Here is a 12,402-nt window from a genome sequence, read left to right as displayed (position 1 = left end):
GAAAAGTAATAAAAATGTGGAAACAAAAGGACAATAGATTTTTGGTATGGTGTTTTATAAATTAATGCCATGTTTTGGGGGTATATATATTTATATATATTTAAATTGTGGTAAAATACATATAACATAAAATTTACTGTCTTAACCATTTTTAAATGTACAGTTTAGTGGCATTAAATACATTTATAATGGGCCAGGTGCAGGGCTCATTCCTGTAATCCCAGCACTTTGGGAGACCAAGGTGGGAAGATTGCTTTAGGCCAGGAGTTCAAGACCAGCCAGGGCAATATAGCAAGATGCCATCTCTACAAAAAATAAAAATTTAGCCAGACTGCGCATGGTGGCTCACGCCTGTAATCCTAGCACTCTGGGAGGCCGAGGCAGGAGGATCGCTTGAGCTCAGGAGTTCAAGGTTACAGTGAGATACTATCACACCACTGCACTTCAGCCAAGATCCTGTTGCTTAAAATAAAACTGAAAATCTCCTGAGCTTGTTTGTTTGTTTTTGCAAGGAGATTTTGATAACTCCTCTTGGGTTTTTTTGTTTTAACTATTTCTGTTGATTGATTGATTGATTGAGATGGGGTCTCGCTATGTTGATCAGGCTCGACTCGAACTCCTGGGCTCAAGGGATCCTTCTGCTTCAGCTTCCAGAGTAGCTGGGACTATAGGTGTGTTCCACCCCTAGCTTGTTTGCTTGTTTTTAAATCTTCATTTCTTTGATTTTCAGTGGTTACTGGTATTTCTATAAATAAATAAATAGGTAGTTCGTTTCTTGGTTCTTCATCCTCTGTCTGCCCTCTAAATGTTAATATTCTTTTTTATTCTTTTTTTAAAATTCCTTTTGTTTTATTTGTATTTCAGTAGATTTCAGCATGTACTCTTACATTTATCACCGTGCAATTCATAATTGTAAATGTTAATATTCTTCAGACTTCTCATTCATTCACTCATTAAACATATTTATTAGGCAAGTGCTTTGTGCCAGGCACAGTGCTAGGAACTAGGTGAACAAAATAGACATGATTCCTGTTCTCAGGGAACTTACCTGCTGCTAGATTTTTTTTCCCCCAGTCTGGCTTCCCCACTGTTAACAGTCATGTTGGAGGTGAAGGAGGCAGAGGGGAATCAAACTCATCTCATCCCTTTGCTTAAAGATCTCTGTTGATTCTTTCATGATTATAGGATCATGTCTGGAATTTAGAATACAGGAGCCTTTCCAGTCTGGCGCAGTCTTCCTGTTTGCTCATCTCCCACCATTCTATGTCATATGTACCGGACACACTAGCTATACTGTATCCCCAATAAGCTCTGTTCTTTCATGACTCTGCCTTTACACATTGTGTTTTCTCGACTAGAATGCTTTTCTATGCCTGGCAAATTCCTATTCATTCTTCAAGGTACTTCTCTCAAAAGATTTTTTTTGTGTGTTTCCCTAGAGAGAGTTGGAATCCCATAGCATTCGGTTCATAGATCTGTCCTATAACTTAATACATTATATGGTGATTACTTATTTATACAGTTGCTTCCATATTTGATTGTAAACTGCTCAGAATAGGATCTTTATTCTTTATATTGTGTCTTCTCAACAGCTGCTGTGCTGCTTAGCAGAGAATAGCCCCTCAGCAAATACTTGTGAATGTTTGACTGACTGCATGACTGGTTGCCTAAAAGAGCTCTACTGTTCTGTTGCCTTGAGGAGAAACACTAGTGCTGCTAGTTTGGAGGACTGCTGGACAGGAAGTGATTCTCTGAACTAGAACAATATGTACTGGCATAGTCCTTTCTTCTCCTCGTTCCTCAAGTGTTTCATTTCTTTACATTTTTTTTGTGGTGATTGTTGGGATATATGTTTATAAAATTATATATTAGTATTTTTCCATTGACTTTAATTTTTAAATCATTAAAAACATTAAAATAGCTGTGTAAGATAAAGAGATCGTGGGTGACATTTTCCTTTTTTGCAAATTTCCTTTATTACATTGTTTTATAACATGATAAAATCAGACAATTAAAAGTTTTCCCTTCCCAAGTGCATAATACCCTATTTAAGAACGCATCCTCTCTTTCAAAATCACATTTTAGGAAAAGTCAGTATTTTCCTGATAAAATGAAAGTATTTAAGGTAAACCATATTAAATAAATATTAATTCAGAGAGACTAGGTTTATTTCCGTGTTTGGCATAGTAACAAAGTGCTAATGGAAAAATTGTAGTTTTAGTTTAGAAATTCAGGAAACCTTTTCTTGCTGCCTTATAGCAAGCTAGTGTGTCTTTGCTCAGATTCTGAAGCAGATTGATAGGGACTGGAGGGGTTAATAGACATAAAAAGGCAAAAATTCACAATGAGGGAAAGGGGAAAACAGGCATGAGGGGAAGGTAGTTACTAACGCATCTGTCACCTAAAATAATGGGGAAACAGCATATTTGCTGAAATACAGAGGTAACTTTTTCAATTTGGTAAAAGCCAGACATTGAGTGACTTTCCTTATTTAGGTATTCAGCACAGGGTGACTGACTGCATTTTTGGCGTGGTGTTTGTCCTGCACAGAGTTGTTCCTTTATTATAATGAGAAATAGTCCCGCAGTAAGTTTGATGCGATTAAAAAGAACTTGTGCTCAGGATGGCAATGTTAATCCCTGGGGAAGCCAGAGTAGTCTGAAAGTAGGGACAAAAGGATTTAGAGATGGGAGCTAGAGCTTAAATACTTCTGGATTCAGTTTCTTCTGTATCGCCACAGACCCTTGAATGAGGAGGAATTGCTCCTTTAGAGACTGTTTTTTCTTTCAGTTGAATACATATTGGAGGTTTCTAATTTAAATTTATGCCTTTGGATAAAACGGATTAGAGAGATTGAATTGGTACAGGCTAAAGGGAAGCAACAGAGTTCATGTGATTCTGAGAAACCGTATCTCTGTTAAAAGAAGTTTTATTGTGAAATGACTGGAGTAAAGAAAAAAGAGAATGAACATTCATCCACTTACCCTACCACGTGCTAGGTACAGTAGTGGATGCTTTTCCATCCATTGTCTCATTCGGTCCTTGTCTTTCCAGATGAGTAAATTGAAGCTCAGCGAGGTTAAATGACTTGCCCAGATAACACACAGCAGTAAGAGGATGGGTTGGTTCTTTCTGACTTCCAAACCCACACCAGACTTACTCCTCGGAGGTTAGTTGGCGGACACCCCAGGAGGCAGAAGTTTTCTATTTTTATTTCTGGCTCTTCACTCTCTCCCAGGTTGTCTTAGAACAGAGGATTGAAAGTACTGCCTGTGGAACCGAGGGTACCAGCACATTTTTCTTGACCTTTTGGGTGGTTAGTCCGTTGCTCAATGTTCATCTCAAAATTGCAGCTGCTCTTGGGAGTTTGCTGTAACACGAAGACTGTGTTGTTGGCTTTATTCTTTCCGAAACCATTATTTAACACCAGTGAATGGTATCCAGGGTGTACCCTGCTTGATTGGCAGACTTCTCAGCTATTTTATGGCAGGTTCTTTAGTATCTTTATCTTCATGGCTATAGTCAAAAAACTTGTTTTTATTTATTTAAACATGATTGTGGGAGAAGTATGTAATTACAGTAAGCCTTTTGACTGTGCTGGAACAAATCTTACCCTTACCTGAAAAGCTGGTTGAGGAGGGTTGTAAGTGGCAATGTTATTAATAATTTTTCTGTACATCAATTGAGACCACAGCTGTTTGAACTGTGATCACTCCTTAACTTCTAGGTATTAATAACTTGTGGTTACTCATAAATCTAGATAGATTCAAACCACTGACCATGAGTTGAAGTATTTTCTAAGCTGTGATTCATCTTTTGGCCCATTCTTTCTTTTTACCAGGAAATACACTGAATATTAATTTTAAGAATTTCAGTTATTCCTTCTGAAGAGTGTCTTGCTCATTAAAGTTGCTGGGACTTGTTTTCTGCTAACCAGCAGGGCCACAAATCAGTCTGTACCCAGTGGTTATGCTGAATCCATGTGTAAACAGAGGAAGAAATCTGATTAACTGTCTAGAGGAAGGCTGTTGAAGAGGAGCCCGTTCTTTTGGACTCCTTTCAGAGGTTCATTTCTTTCACCAGAAGGATGGGGATGCGGGAGCATGAATCTGAGGCTGAACAGAGCAGGTGATATGTGTGTGTTTGTATCTGTAAATATCGCATCACTATTTACAGTACACTGGACTCTTCATGCAAGGCCTGGTCAGGCCAAAGCAGGAGGAATTGTTCCTGTGCTTAAAGCCAAGAATAACATCCTGACCAGCAGGGGGACAGAGGTCAGCTCAAGGCAAGGGCTATTGGGAGCTACAGGACATCAAGAACCTTGGAGGAACTGAGTTTAATAAAAAAGAAGGCACGATGTACTTTGAAGGAAATGTGTGAAACCTGTGTGTCTTTCTCTTATTAGGGCATGGTTTATTTATGGAAAATGAAAAGCCAACCTAACAGAGGGATATGTGATGAGTTCATATCACTTCCTGGTCATTTAGATCTACCCCTCCTGCCTATGCATTGATTTATCTGAGATTATATACCTAGCTGAGCAGTGGGTAAAGTATGTTCCTATTATTCTGGTGTTTTATTCAACAGGCAACATTAGAGAAGCCCATAAGAGGACTGGATTTAAAAGATAATACATTAATTGAAAAACAAATACCATTTACAAAGTCTCCTGGGGACCTTCCTGACTGGTTGGAGTTTTGTTTATGGGATCTTTCTGTGCCCACTTCTCCCTTCCGTCTTTCCTCATTCTGATGCTGGCCACTCACTCCACAGAGGCAACTCAAACTATTTTCTTGGGAGCGTTCTGAGTTTGTTCCGCTGTCTTCTCTGGGACTCATTTCTCTGGTCTGGCTTTAACTGGTTCTGGGCCAAAGTGATCTTCTGAAAGCTTTTCTTTATAGCCTTTATTTCTTGGATCTTTTCATACACTTTGCCCGATTGGTTTTGCTGGTTCTCTCCTTTTCCAGTGGTGTAAGTTATATTGCCTCTGTTGAAAGGCTCTAAAGCTCAGATCCAGCCTCTCAGGCCATTTAGACTTTTCCCAGGTTTATAAAATATTGTGCCCTTTCCTAGAAATTGGGGGATGAATCAGGTGCTATGTTGTGAGGTATTGTTGACTGTCCTGCAGTTCTAGTTTTCTGATTGTTTAAATAGTATGTAGCAATTTGGATTGTATTTTCAAGGTAGGACTTGTTGCCAAGACTCTGAAGTAGGTCATTGCTGTTAACTTTTTCTCCCCTTATTTTTCAGTTGAAAAATTAGTGAAGAGAGAAAATTATCTTGTCTGTAGTCACATAGTAAGTTGGTCTTAGACCTTTTGAAGGAAATTTGTATTCCTTATACTTCTTAGCACAGGTACTAGCTTAACAAATAATAAGTACTTAATAAATCTGAATAAATAAATAGTAACTGTGGGTTGATCAAGAATAGGGGTATGGTTAAAATTCAGAATTCTGAGCTGGGTGGGGTGGCTCACACTTGTAATCCCAGCACTCTGGGAGGCTGGGACAGGAGGATTGCTTGAGGTGAGGAGTCAAGGTTACAGTGAGCTGTGATCATGTCAGTGTGCTCCAGCCAGGGTGACAGAGTGACACCCTGTCTCTTAAAAAAAAAAATTGAGAATTCTCATCAGGTTGATCATATTGTGAATCAACAGCTGAGAAAAGTTTCTGAATGGAAGGGACAGAATAGCCATGCAGAGAGCTTTTAGCAATTCAGAATACATGCAAAAAATCTCAATTCAAATCATTCTAAAATGAAGAAACAAAAAAGGGTAGTTTGGGCCGGGCACGGTGGCTCACGCCTGTAATCCTAGCCCTCTGGGAGGCCGAGGCAGGTGGATCGCTCAAGGTCAGGAGTTCAAAACCAGCCTGAGCGAGACCCCGTCTCTACTAAAAATAGAAATAAATTATCTGGACAACTAAAAATATATATAGAAAAAATTAGCCGGGCATGGTGGTGCATGCCTGTAGTCCCAGCTACTTGGGAGGCTGAGGCAGTAGGATCGCTTAAGCCCAGGAGTTTGAGGTTGCTGTGAGCTAGGCTGACTGCCACGGCACTCACTCTAGCCCGGGCAACAAAGTGAGACTCTGTCTCTTAAAAAAAAAAAAAAAAGGGTAGTTTGGCTAGAGAGGAAATTGATTATAATGTAAGGAGAAATAGGGCAAGAAAGCATAAAAACATGAGTTAGTCAAGAGGTAAGAACAGTTCTAGAAACAGGCATCTTGTCTGTCAGCTTGTAGTCAGACAGTGAAAATGAAAATTTCTCACTCCTCCGCCAAACCACTATGCAGCGGGGCTATTAATGACTCTCCAGGCACTAGTGTCCCCTTTTGGGGCTGCCATGTAAAGCATGAAGAGGTCCTGTGGGTTCACTCAACACAAAGAACACTTGGCCTCTGATTTGTTAAATTCTTCCTAATAGTTTTGCTATTCTCAAATAGTTGTGCTAATTCCAGTGCCAAAACCATTTTCTGATTGTTTTGCTGTGTCCAGTTGGCTTGTGAGAGGCAGCAGCTGAGATTGCTATACTACACTGTACATTATGCAATAATCCCTCAGAGGGCCCAGCCACCCTTTTTTCCTCTTAAAAACAACAACAACAACAAAACCCAAAATAATTCTGTTTTTTTGCTTTGGAACCAGTAATTTACATCTTATTTGCGAGCCCTGGTCTCCCCCTCATTAGTCCATCTCTGTGCTAATTCCTGCTCTCTGAACCTGGCTCTGGCTTCTAGCCTCACTGAGTTATACAAAATTTTTCTTCTTTCTTTTTCCTTTCTCCTTCCCCTTTCCCTTTCTCCCTCTCTTTTTTCTTTTGACAAAGTCTCACCCTGTTGCCCCAGCTAGAGTGCAGTGTTGTCATCATAGCTAATTGCAACCTCAAATTCCTGGGCTCAAGTGATCCTCTGCCTCAGCCTCCTGAGTAGCTGGGACTATAGGGGTGTATACCACTGCACCTGGTTAATTTTTCTATTTTTTAATAGACACAGGGTCTCGCCCTTGCTCAGGGTGGTCTCAAACTCCTGAGCTCAAGCTACCCTCCCCACATGGCCCCCAGAGTTCTAGGATTACAGGCGTGAGCCACCATGCTTGGATGAGTTATATAAATTTTAACTATTTCTGGTTTCAGACCAGTTTCTGCCTTTTTTTGTCTTTCTTTGCTCCTTGTAGTAAACTTTTGGTTCAGGCTTGCTTGGGGAAAGGATGATAGTTTTTGATTGCTTGTTTTTTGGTTTCATAAATATGTCCTCTTACTAATTATTCTTACTTTCTTTGTCAAACAGGCCACCAAGCAGTTTCTTGAAGAGATTAACAAGTGGACAGTGCAGTACAACGTTTCTCCGCTCTCTTGGAACGTGGCTGTCAAGTTCCTCATGGCCAGGAAGTTTGATGTGCTCCGTGCCGTAGAGTTATTCCACTCCTACAGAGTATGTTGATCGCGGGTGGACCAGACCTGTGGCAGTTGGGCTTTCTAAGTGTTGCTGTTCTCTCTGCCATGCTTGACACACACATTGCTTCTCTACGTGTTCTCCACTCTGGTAAAAAATGGATCAGTATCCCGAGCTCTTGTGAGAGCTGATGCTGGGCAAGGCCATTCCTGGAAGGCTCCCTGTATGTGCTTAAGTTCCGATTGTGGACCAGCACGCCACTTCTAATGATTGAGACTGAGGAAACAGCCTGACAGCATCTTGGTGGCGGAGTAGTGGTTCACCCTTCGTAGAGTTTGAGTCCTAGCTCTCCTCACTGACCTCTGGCCACGTGCCCCATTTACTCCCCTGGTTTTCAGGATCTTTGGGGTTTTTAGAAACTTGCCATTCACATGAATGCTGAGCTTAATGGACAGTTCAGGAAGGGAAGCTTTTGCCCTGGAAAAGAACTACTGTATTAGCTAGGTCCATTTTCTTAACAGTACTTCATGTAATATAGCTTATTAGCATGTTACTGTTTTTGATCTTTGTTTTGGTGTTTGTTATTTGAGGGGGCACAGACTCTGCATCTGTGCTTATGTTTGTTTTCTCAGTTGGCACTGTCCTTGATAAACACTGTGTGGCATGTTACTTCGGGTTCAGAAAATTCTTCTGAAGAGATACAAAATCTCCCTAAATTAAAAAATAAAATTTGGCAGGGTAGTATAGTGGCTCAAACCTATAATCCTAGGACTCTGGAATGCTTAGGTGGGAGGATCTCTTGAGCTCAGGAGTTTGAGACCAGCCTGAGCCAAGAGCAAGACCCCATCTCTACTAAAAATAGAAAAATTAGCTGGGCATGGTGGCACATGCCTGTAGTCCCAGCTACTTGGGAGACTGAGGCAGGAGGATTGCTTGAGCCTAGAAGGAGGTTGCAGTGAGCTATGATGATGTCACTACTGTAGTCTAGCCCAGGTGACAGAGTGAGACTCTGTCTCTAAGTAAATGAATGAATAAATAAATAAGCAAGAAAGCACACACTAGGATTAATTTAGGACTAATACACCTATCTTGTGGGTTAGCTCATTCAGTGTTTGCTCAACAGATATTTATTGTATACCTACCATGTTCCAGGTCCAGAGATTACTATTTAGAAAAAGGGAGTAAACAAACAATGATAGAAATGCTGTGATAGGGCCCCATGGATTCTGTGGAAGCACATTGAGTTAGGAGGGTCAAGGAAGCTTTCCTGAAGGAAATGACTTCTAAATTAAGATCTGAAGTATAAGCTGGAATCAAGCAGGTGGGGAAATATGGTAGAGAGAACAGCAAGTTCAAATGCTCAGTGGAAAGAAAGAAATTCAGCTGAGCAGAAATGTTGAGTAGGAGTGGGGGCGTGGTAAGAGATCGAGCAGCAGAGGTAAGCAAGGCCAGATCAAAGAGTATCTGCTTTTCCTGAAGAGCAGAGAAGTTCATTGAAGGTATAAGCAGTGGAATGATTTGGTCACATTTGCATTCTGGAATGATTTTTTTCTCACTGAGCTTTGGAGAATGTAACAGAAGGGCTGTACTGGAGACAGACCAGTTAGAAGGCAGTGTACTTACTGGGAGAGATGATTGTGGTGTTATTAAGAATAATGTCAGGGCCAGGTGTGGTGGCGCACACCTGTAGTCAGTCCCAGCTACTCAGGAGGCCAAGGCAGGAGGATTGCTTGATCCCAGGAGTTTGAGGTTGCTGTGAGCTAGGCTGATGCCACGGCACTCTAGCCCAGGCAACAGAGTGAGACTCTGTCTCAAAAAAAAAAAAAAAAAAAAAAGAATAATGTCAGGAGAGATGGAGAAAAGTAGGCAGGTATAGAAGTAAAATCGTTAGGACAGGGCTGCTTAAAACTGGTGTGTGAGGAGGGAGAAGTCAAGGATTTCAGGTTTCTGACTTGGGTGTCTGGGCAAATAGTGGGGGCATTCACTAATTTAAGACACACTGAAATGGGTGTAGGTGTGAGGGGAGAGAAGGTCATGACTTCAGTTTGGCCATGTTAAGTTTGAAATGCCTTTGGGATATCCAAACAGACATGTCCTCTAAGCCTGCCATCCCTAACCCCCGGTTTGTAGCCTGCTGATGGTCCTTGCATCACTGCCTAAGCCCACTCCCACCCATCCCCCATCCATGGAAAAATTGTCTTCCATGAAACTTAGGAACCAGGCATTACAGCAGGAGGTGTGCAGCAGGTGAGTGAGTGAAGCTTCATCTGTATTTACAGCCGCTCCCCATCATGTATCACTGCCTGAGCTCTGCCCACCCCCCGTGGAAAAATTGTCTTCCATGAAAGCAGTCCCTGGGGCCAAACCGCTCTGAGCATTTGGGATATGAGCCTAGAGTTTAGAAATCTGGACTGGAAGTAGAAATTTCAGACCAAAGTAGAGCTGAATATTGGGAGCCATGAGAATGGATGAAGGTCATTGTGGGAGGGTATGAGAAATAGGAAGATATATAGAACAGAACCTCACTTCAGATCTTTTTCTTTCTTTGGTTCCAATATAGTTTTTTTTTTTTTTTTTTTTTTTTTTGAGACAGAGTCTCACTCTGTTGCCAGGGCTAGAGTGCCGTGGCGTCAGCCTAGCTCACAGCAACCTCAAACTCTTGGGCTCAGGCCGGGCGCGGTGGCTCACGCCTGTAATCCTAGCACTCTGGGAGGCCGAGGCGGGTGGATTGTTTGAGCTCAGGAGTTCGAGACCAGCCTGAGCAAGAGTGAGACCCTGTCTCTACTAAAAATAGAAAGAAATTATCTGGCCAACTAAAAAATATATATAGAAAAAATTAGCCGGGCATGGTGGCGCATGCCTGTAGTCCCAGCTACTCGGGAGGCTGAGGCAGGAGGATCACTTGAGCCCAGGAGTTTGAGGTTGCTGTGAGCTATGCCGATGCCACGGCACTCACTCTAGCCCGGGCAACAAAGTGAGACTCTGTCTCAAAAAAAAACCCAAAAAACTCCTGGGCTCAAGAAATCCTTCTGCCTCAGCCTCCCGAGTAGCTGGGACTACAGCATGTGCCACCATGCCCGACTGATTTTTTCTATATATATATTTAGTTGTCCAGCTAATTTCTTTCTATTTTTAGTAGAGACGGGATCTCCTCACTCTTGCTTAGGCTGGTCTCAAACTCCTGACCTCAAGCAATCCTCTCGCCTTGGCCTCCCAGAGTGCTAGGATGACAGGCATGAGCCACTGTGCCCAGCCCCAATATTGTTTTAAAAATTGAATTTGAATGCTTTAGGTAGGGCATGCACTCTCTTGTGATCCATGACTAATATTGTCGTGCCTCCTTGCCTGTGAAGGCATCTGAATTTGATTTTAGGGATGGATTGAAGAAGAATATAAGCAAAGCCCTGGTTTGTTTTATTTACTAGGCACTTAGCTTAGTGCCTGGCACATAATAGTTGCTCTACAGATATTTGCAGGATGGGGTAATGAGTCAATGAGTGAACTGAGTAGGTGAATGAGTGAATTGATTGAGCAAATGAAGGAAAAAATGGCCACCAAAGAGACTTTGAGATAGTTGAAGAATTAGGAAAAACCAAGAAGAAAAATTTATTTTGGACATAATGATGTGGAAAGATAGAGACTGTCTCTGCAAAAAAGGGAACGGGAGTGATCAACCTTGTCATTGAAAAGGAGGACTGAAAATGTCCAGTAGATTCAGTTCCATGACGGTCCTGGTCACTGTAGCAGGAGCTTTCAATGTAGTTGTCGGATTGGGAAGAAACCAGAATGCAGTGGACTGAGGTTGAGGGAACTGGGGATGAGCTTAAAGAAGCTAGCCATCAAGTTGGGTGTGGTGATGTGTGCCAGTAATTCTAGCTTCTCGTGGGGCTGAGGTGGAAGAATTGCTTAAGCCCAGGAGTTTGAGGCAGGGCAGCCTGGTCAACACAGGGAGATCCTGGCTCTTAAAAAAAGGATTTGGCTATTGAGATGTGGAAAATGACATCATAGTAGCTGTCGTTGGAGAGGGCCTCAAGTGGAGGGAGAGCTCCTGTTTGTAGTAGGAGAAGCCTAAGCCTGGAGGATGTGTGAGGATATATGCTTCCAGATAATTTTTGGGTCCATATTTGAGTTTCATGGTACAATGTAAGCGCTGCTGCATGTTTTAAGAACTTTGATTCTGCACCTTAATGTTACATATTGGTTTGTGTTCAGGGTTGGAATTCTTACTGATTCAGAGAAAAATACCCTACATAGGGGGCTGATAAAGTGGCTTTGGACAGGAATTCTGATAACATTTTGCTGACCTGGAAAGGGGTTACAAAGGAATTCATAATTCATTTAGTTGACTTCTAAAGTCCCTTATCTCTGAGATTTGGTGGTTACATGAAGCTGTCTGTCCTGGATATACAGTATTTTTATATTAATACATCTTGCTGTGCTTCCTTTTTAGGAAACTCGAAGGAAGGAAGGCATTGTGAAGCTGAAACCTCATGAGGAACCTCTCCGTTCTGAGATCCTCAGTGGAAAATTCACCATCTTAGTGAGTCTTTATGGACCCATCTTGTAGGGCCTCATTACTTCCTTTTGTAGCTGTTGTCTTGTGGACTTTGTTCCTAGATACCATACCCCGAGTCTAGAGAGTGTCCACAGTCAAGAACAGATGTGAAGCAGCTGTGTACTTTGGCACAAAATTATTTTAGTGATAATCACTAGTAATTAGACCTATTAATAATAATTAAATGATTGAATTATGGAAAATCACTTGCACAGAAGAAAAGTTTCTTGATTGGTCCATCAGGGTCTTTGGGATGACTATATAATGTGTCAGATACCCATCCTTCCTTATTTAACATAAGCTCTTCACTTATTAGAGACCTCAGACTTTCAGTAAGTATATCATGCTACTTTTAAGGCAAAGTATGGAAACCATGGTCCTGTTCTATGATTCTCCCCTTCTGGTTAATTCTTTTGCCATCCTGCCTAGGAAATTAGCTAGGAAGCCAGTGCA

General features: G+C 41.6%; 1 protein-coding gene across 1 annotated transcript in view; it reads left to right on the top strand.

The window, feature by feature from the left end:
• PTPN9 (protein tyrosine phosphatase non-receptor type 9) overlaps positions 1-12,402 on the top strand; it is a 75,745-nt gene that overhangs the window by 26,249 nt on the left and 37,094 nt on the right. Inside the window, exons 2-3 of the mRNA XM_045532484.1 lie at positions 7,290-7,433; positions 11,845-11,934. Coding sequence (XP_045388440.1) covers positions 7,290-7,433; positions 11,845-11,934 — 234 coding nt within the window. The remainder of the gene's footprint in view (positions 1-7,289; positions 7,434-11,844; positions 11,935-12,402) is intronic.

This window comes from Lemur catta, chromosome 1 (genome assembly GCF_020740605.2).
Source record: "Lemur catta isolate mLemCat1 chromosome 1, mLemCat1.pri, whole genome shotgun sequence".
Taxonomy (NCBI): domain Eukaryota; kingdom Metazoa; phylum Chordata; class Mammalia; order Primates; family Lemuridae; genus Lemur; species Lemur catta.
The sequence above is the reverse complement of the archived record's forward strand: the minus strand, read 5'-3'. Positions and strand labels throughout refer to the sequence as shown.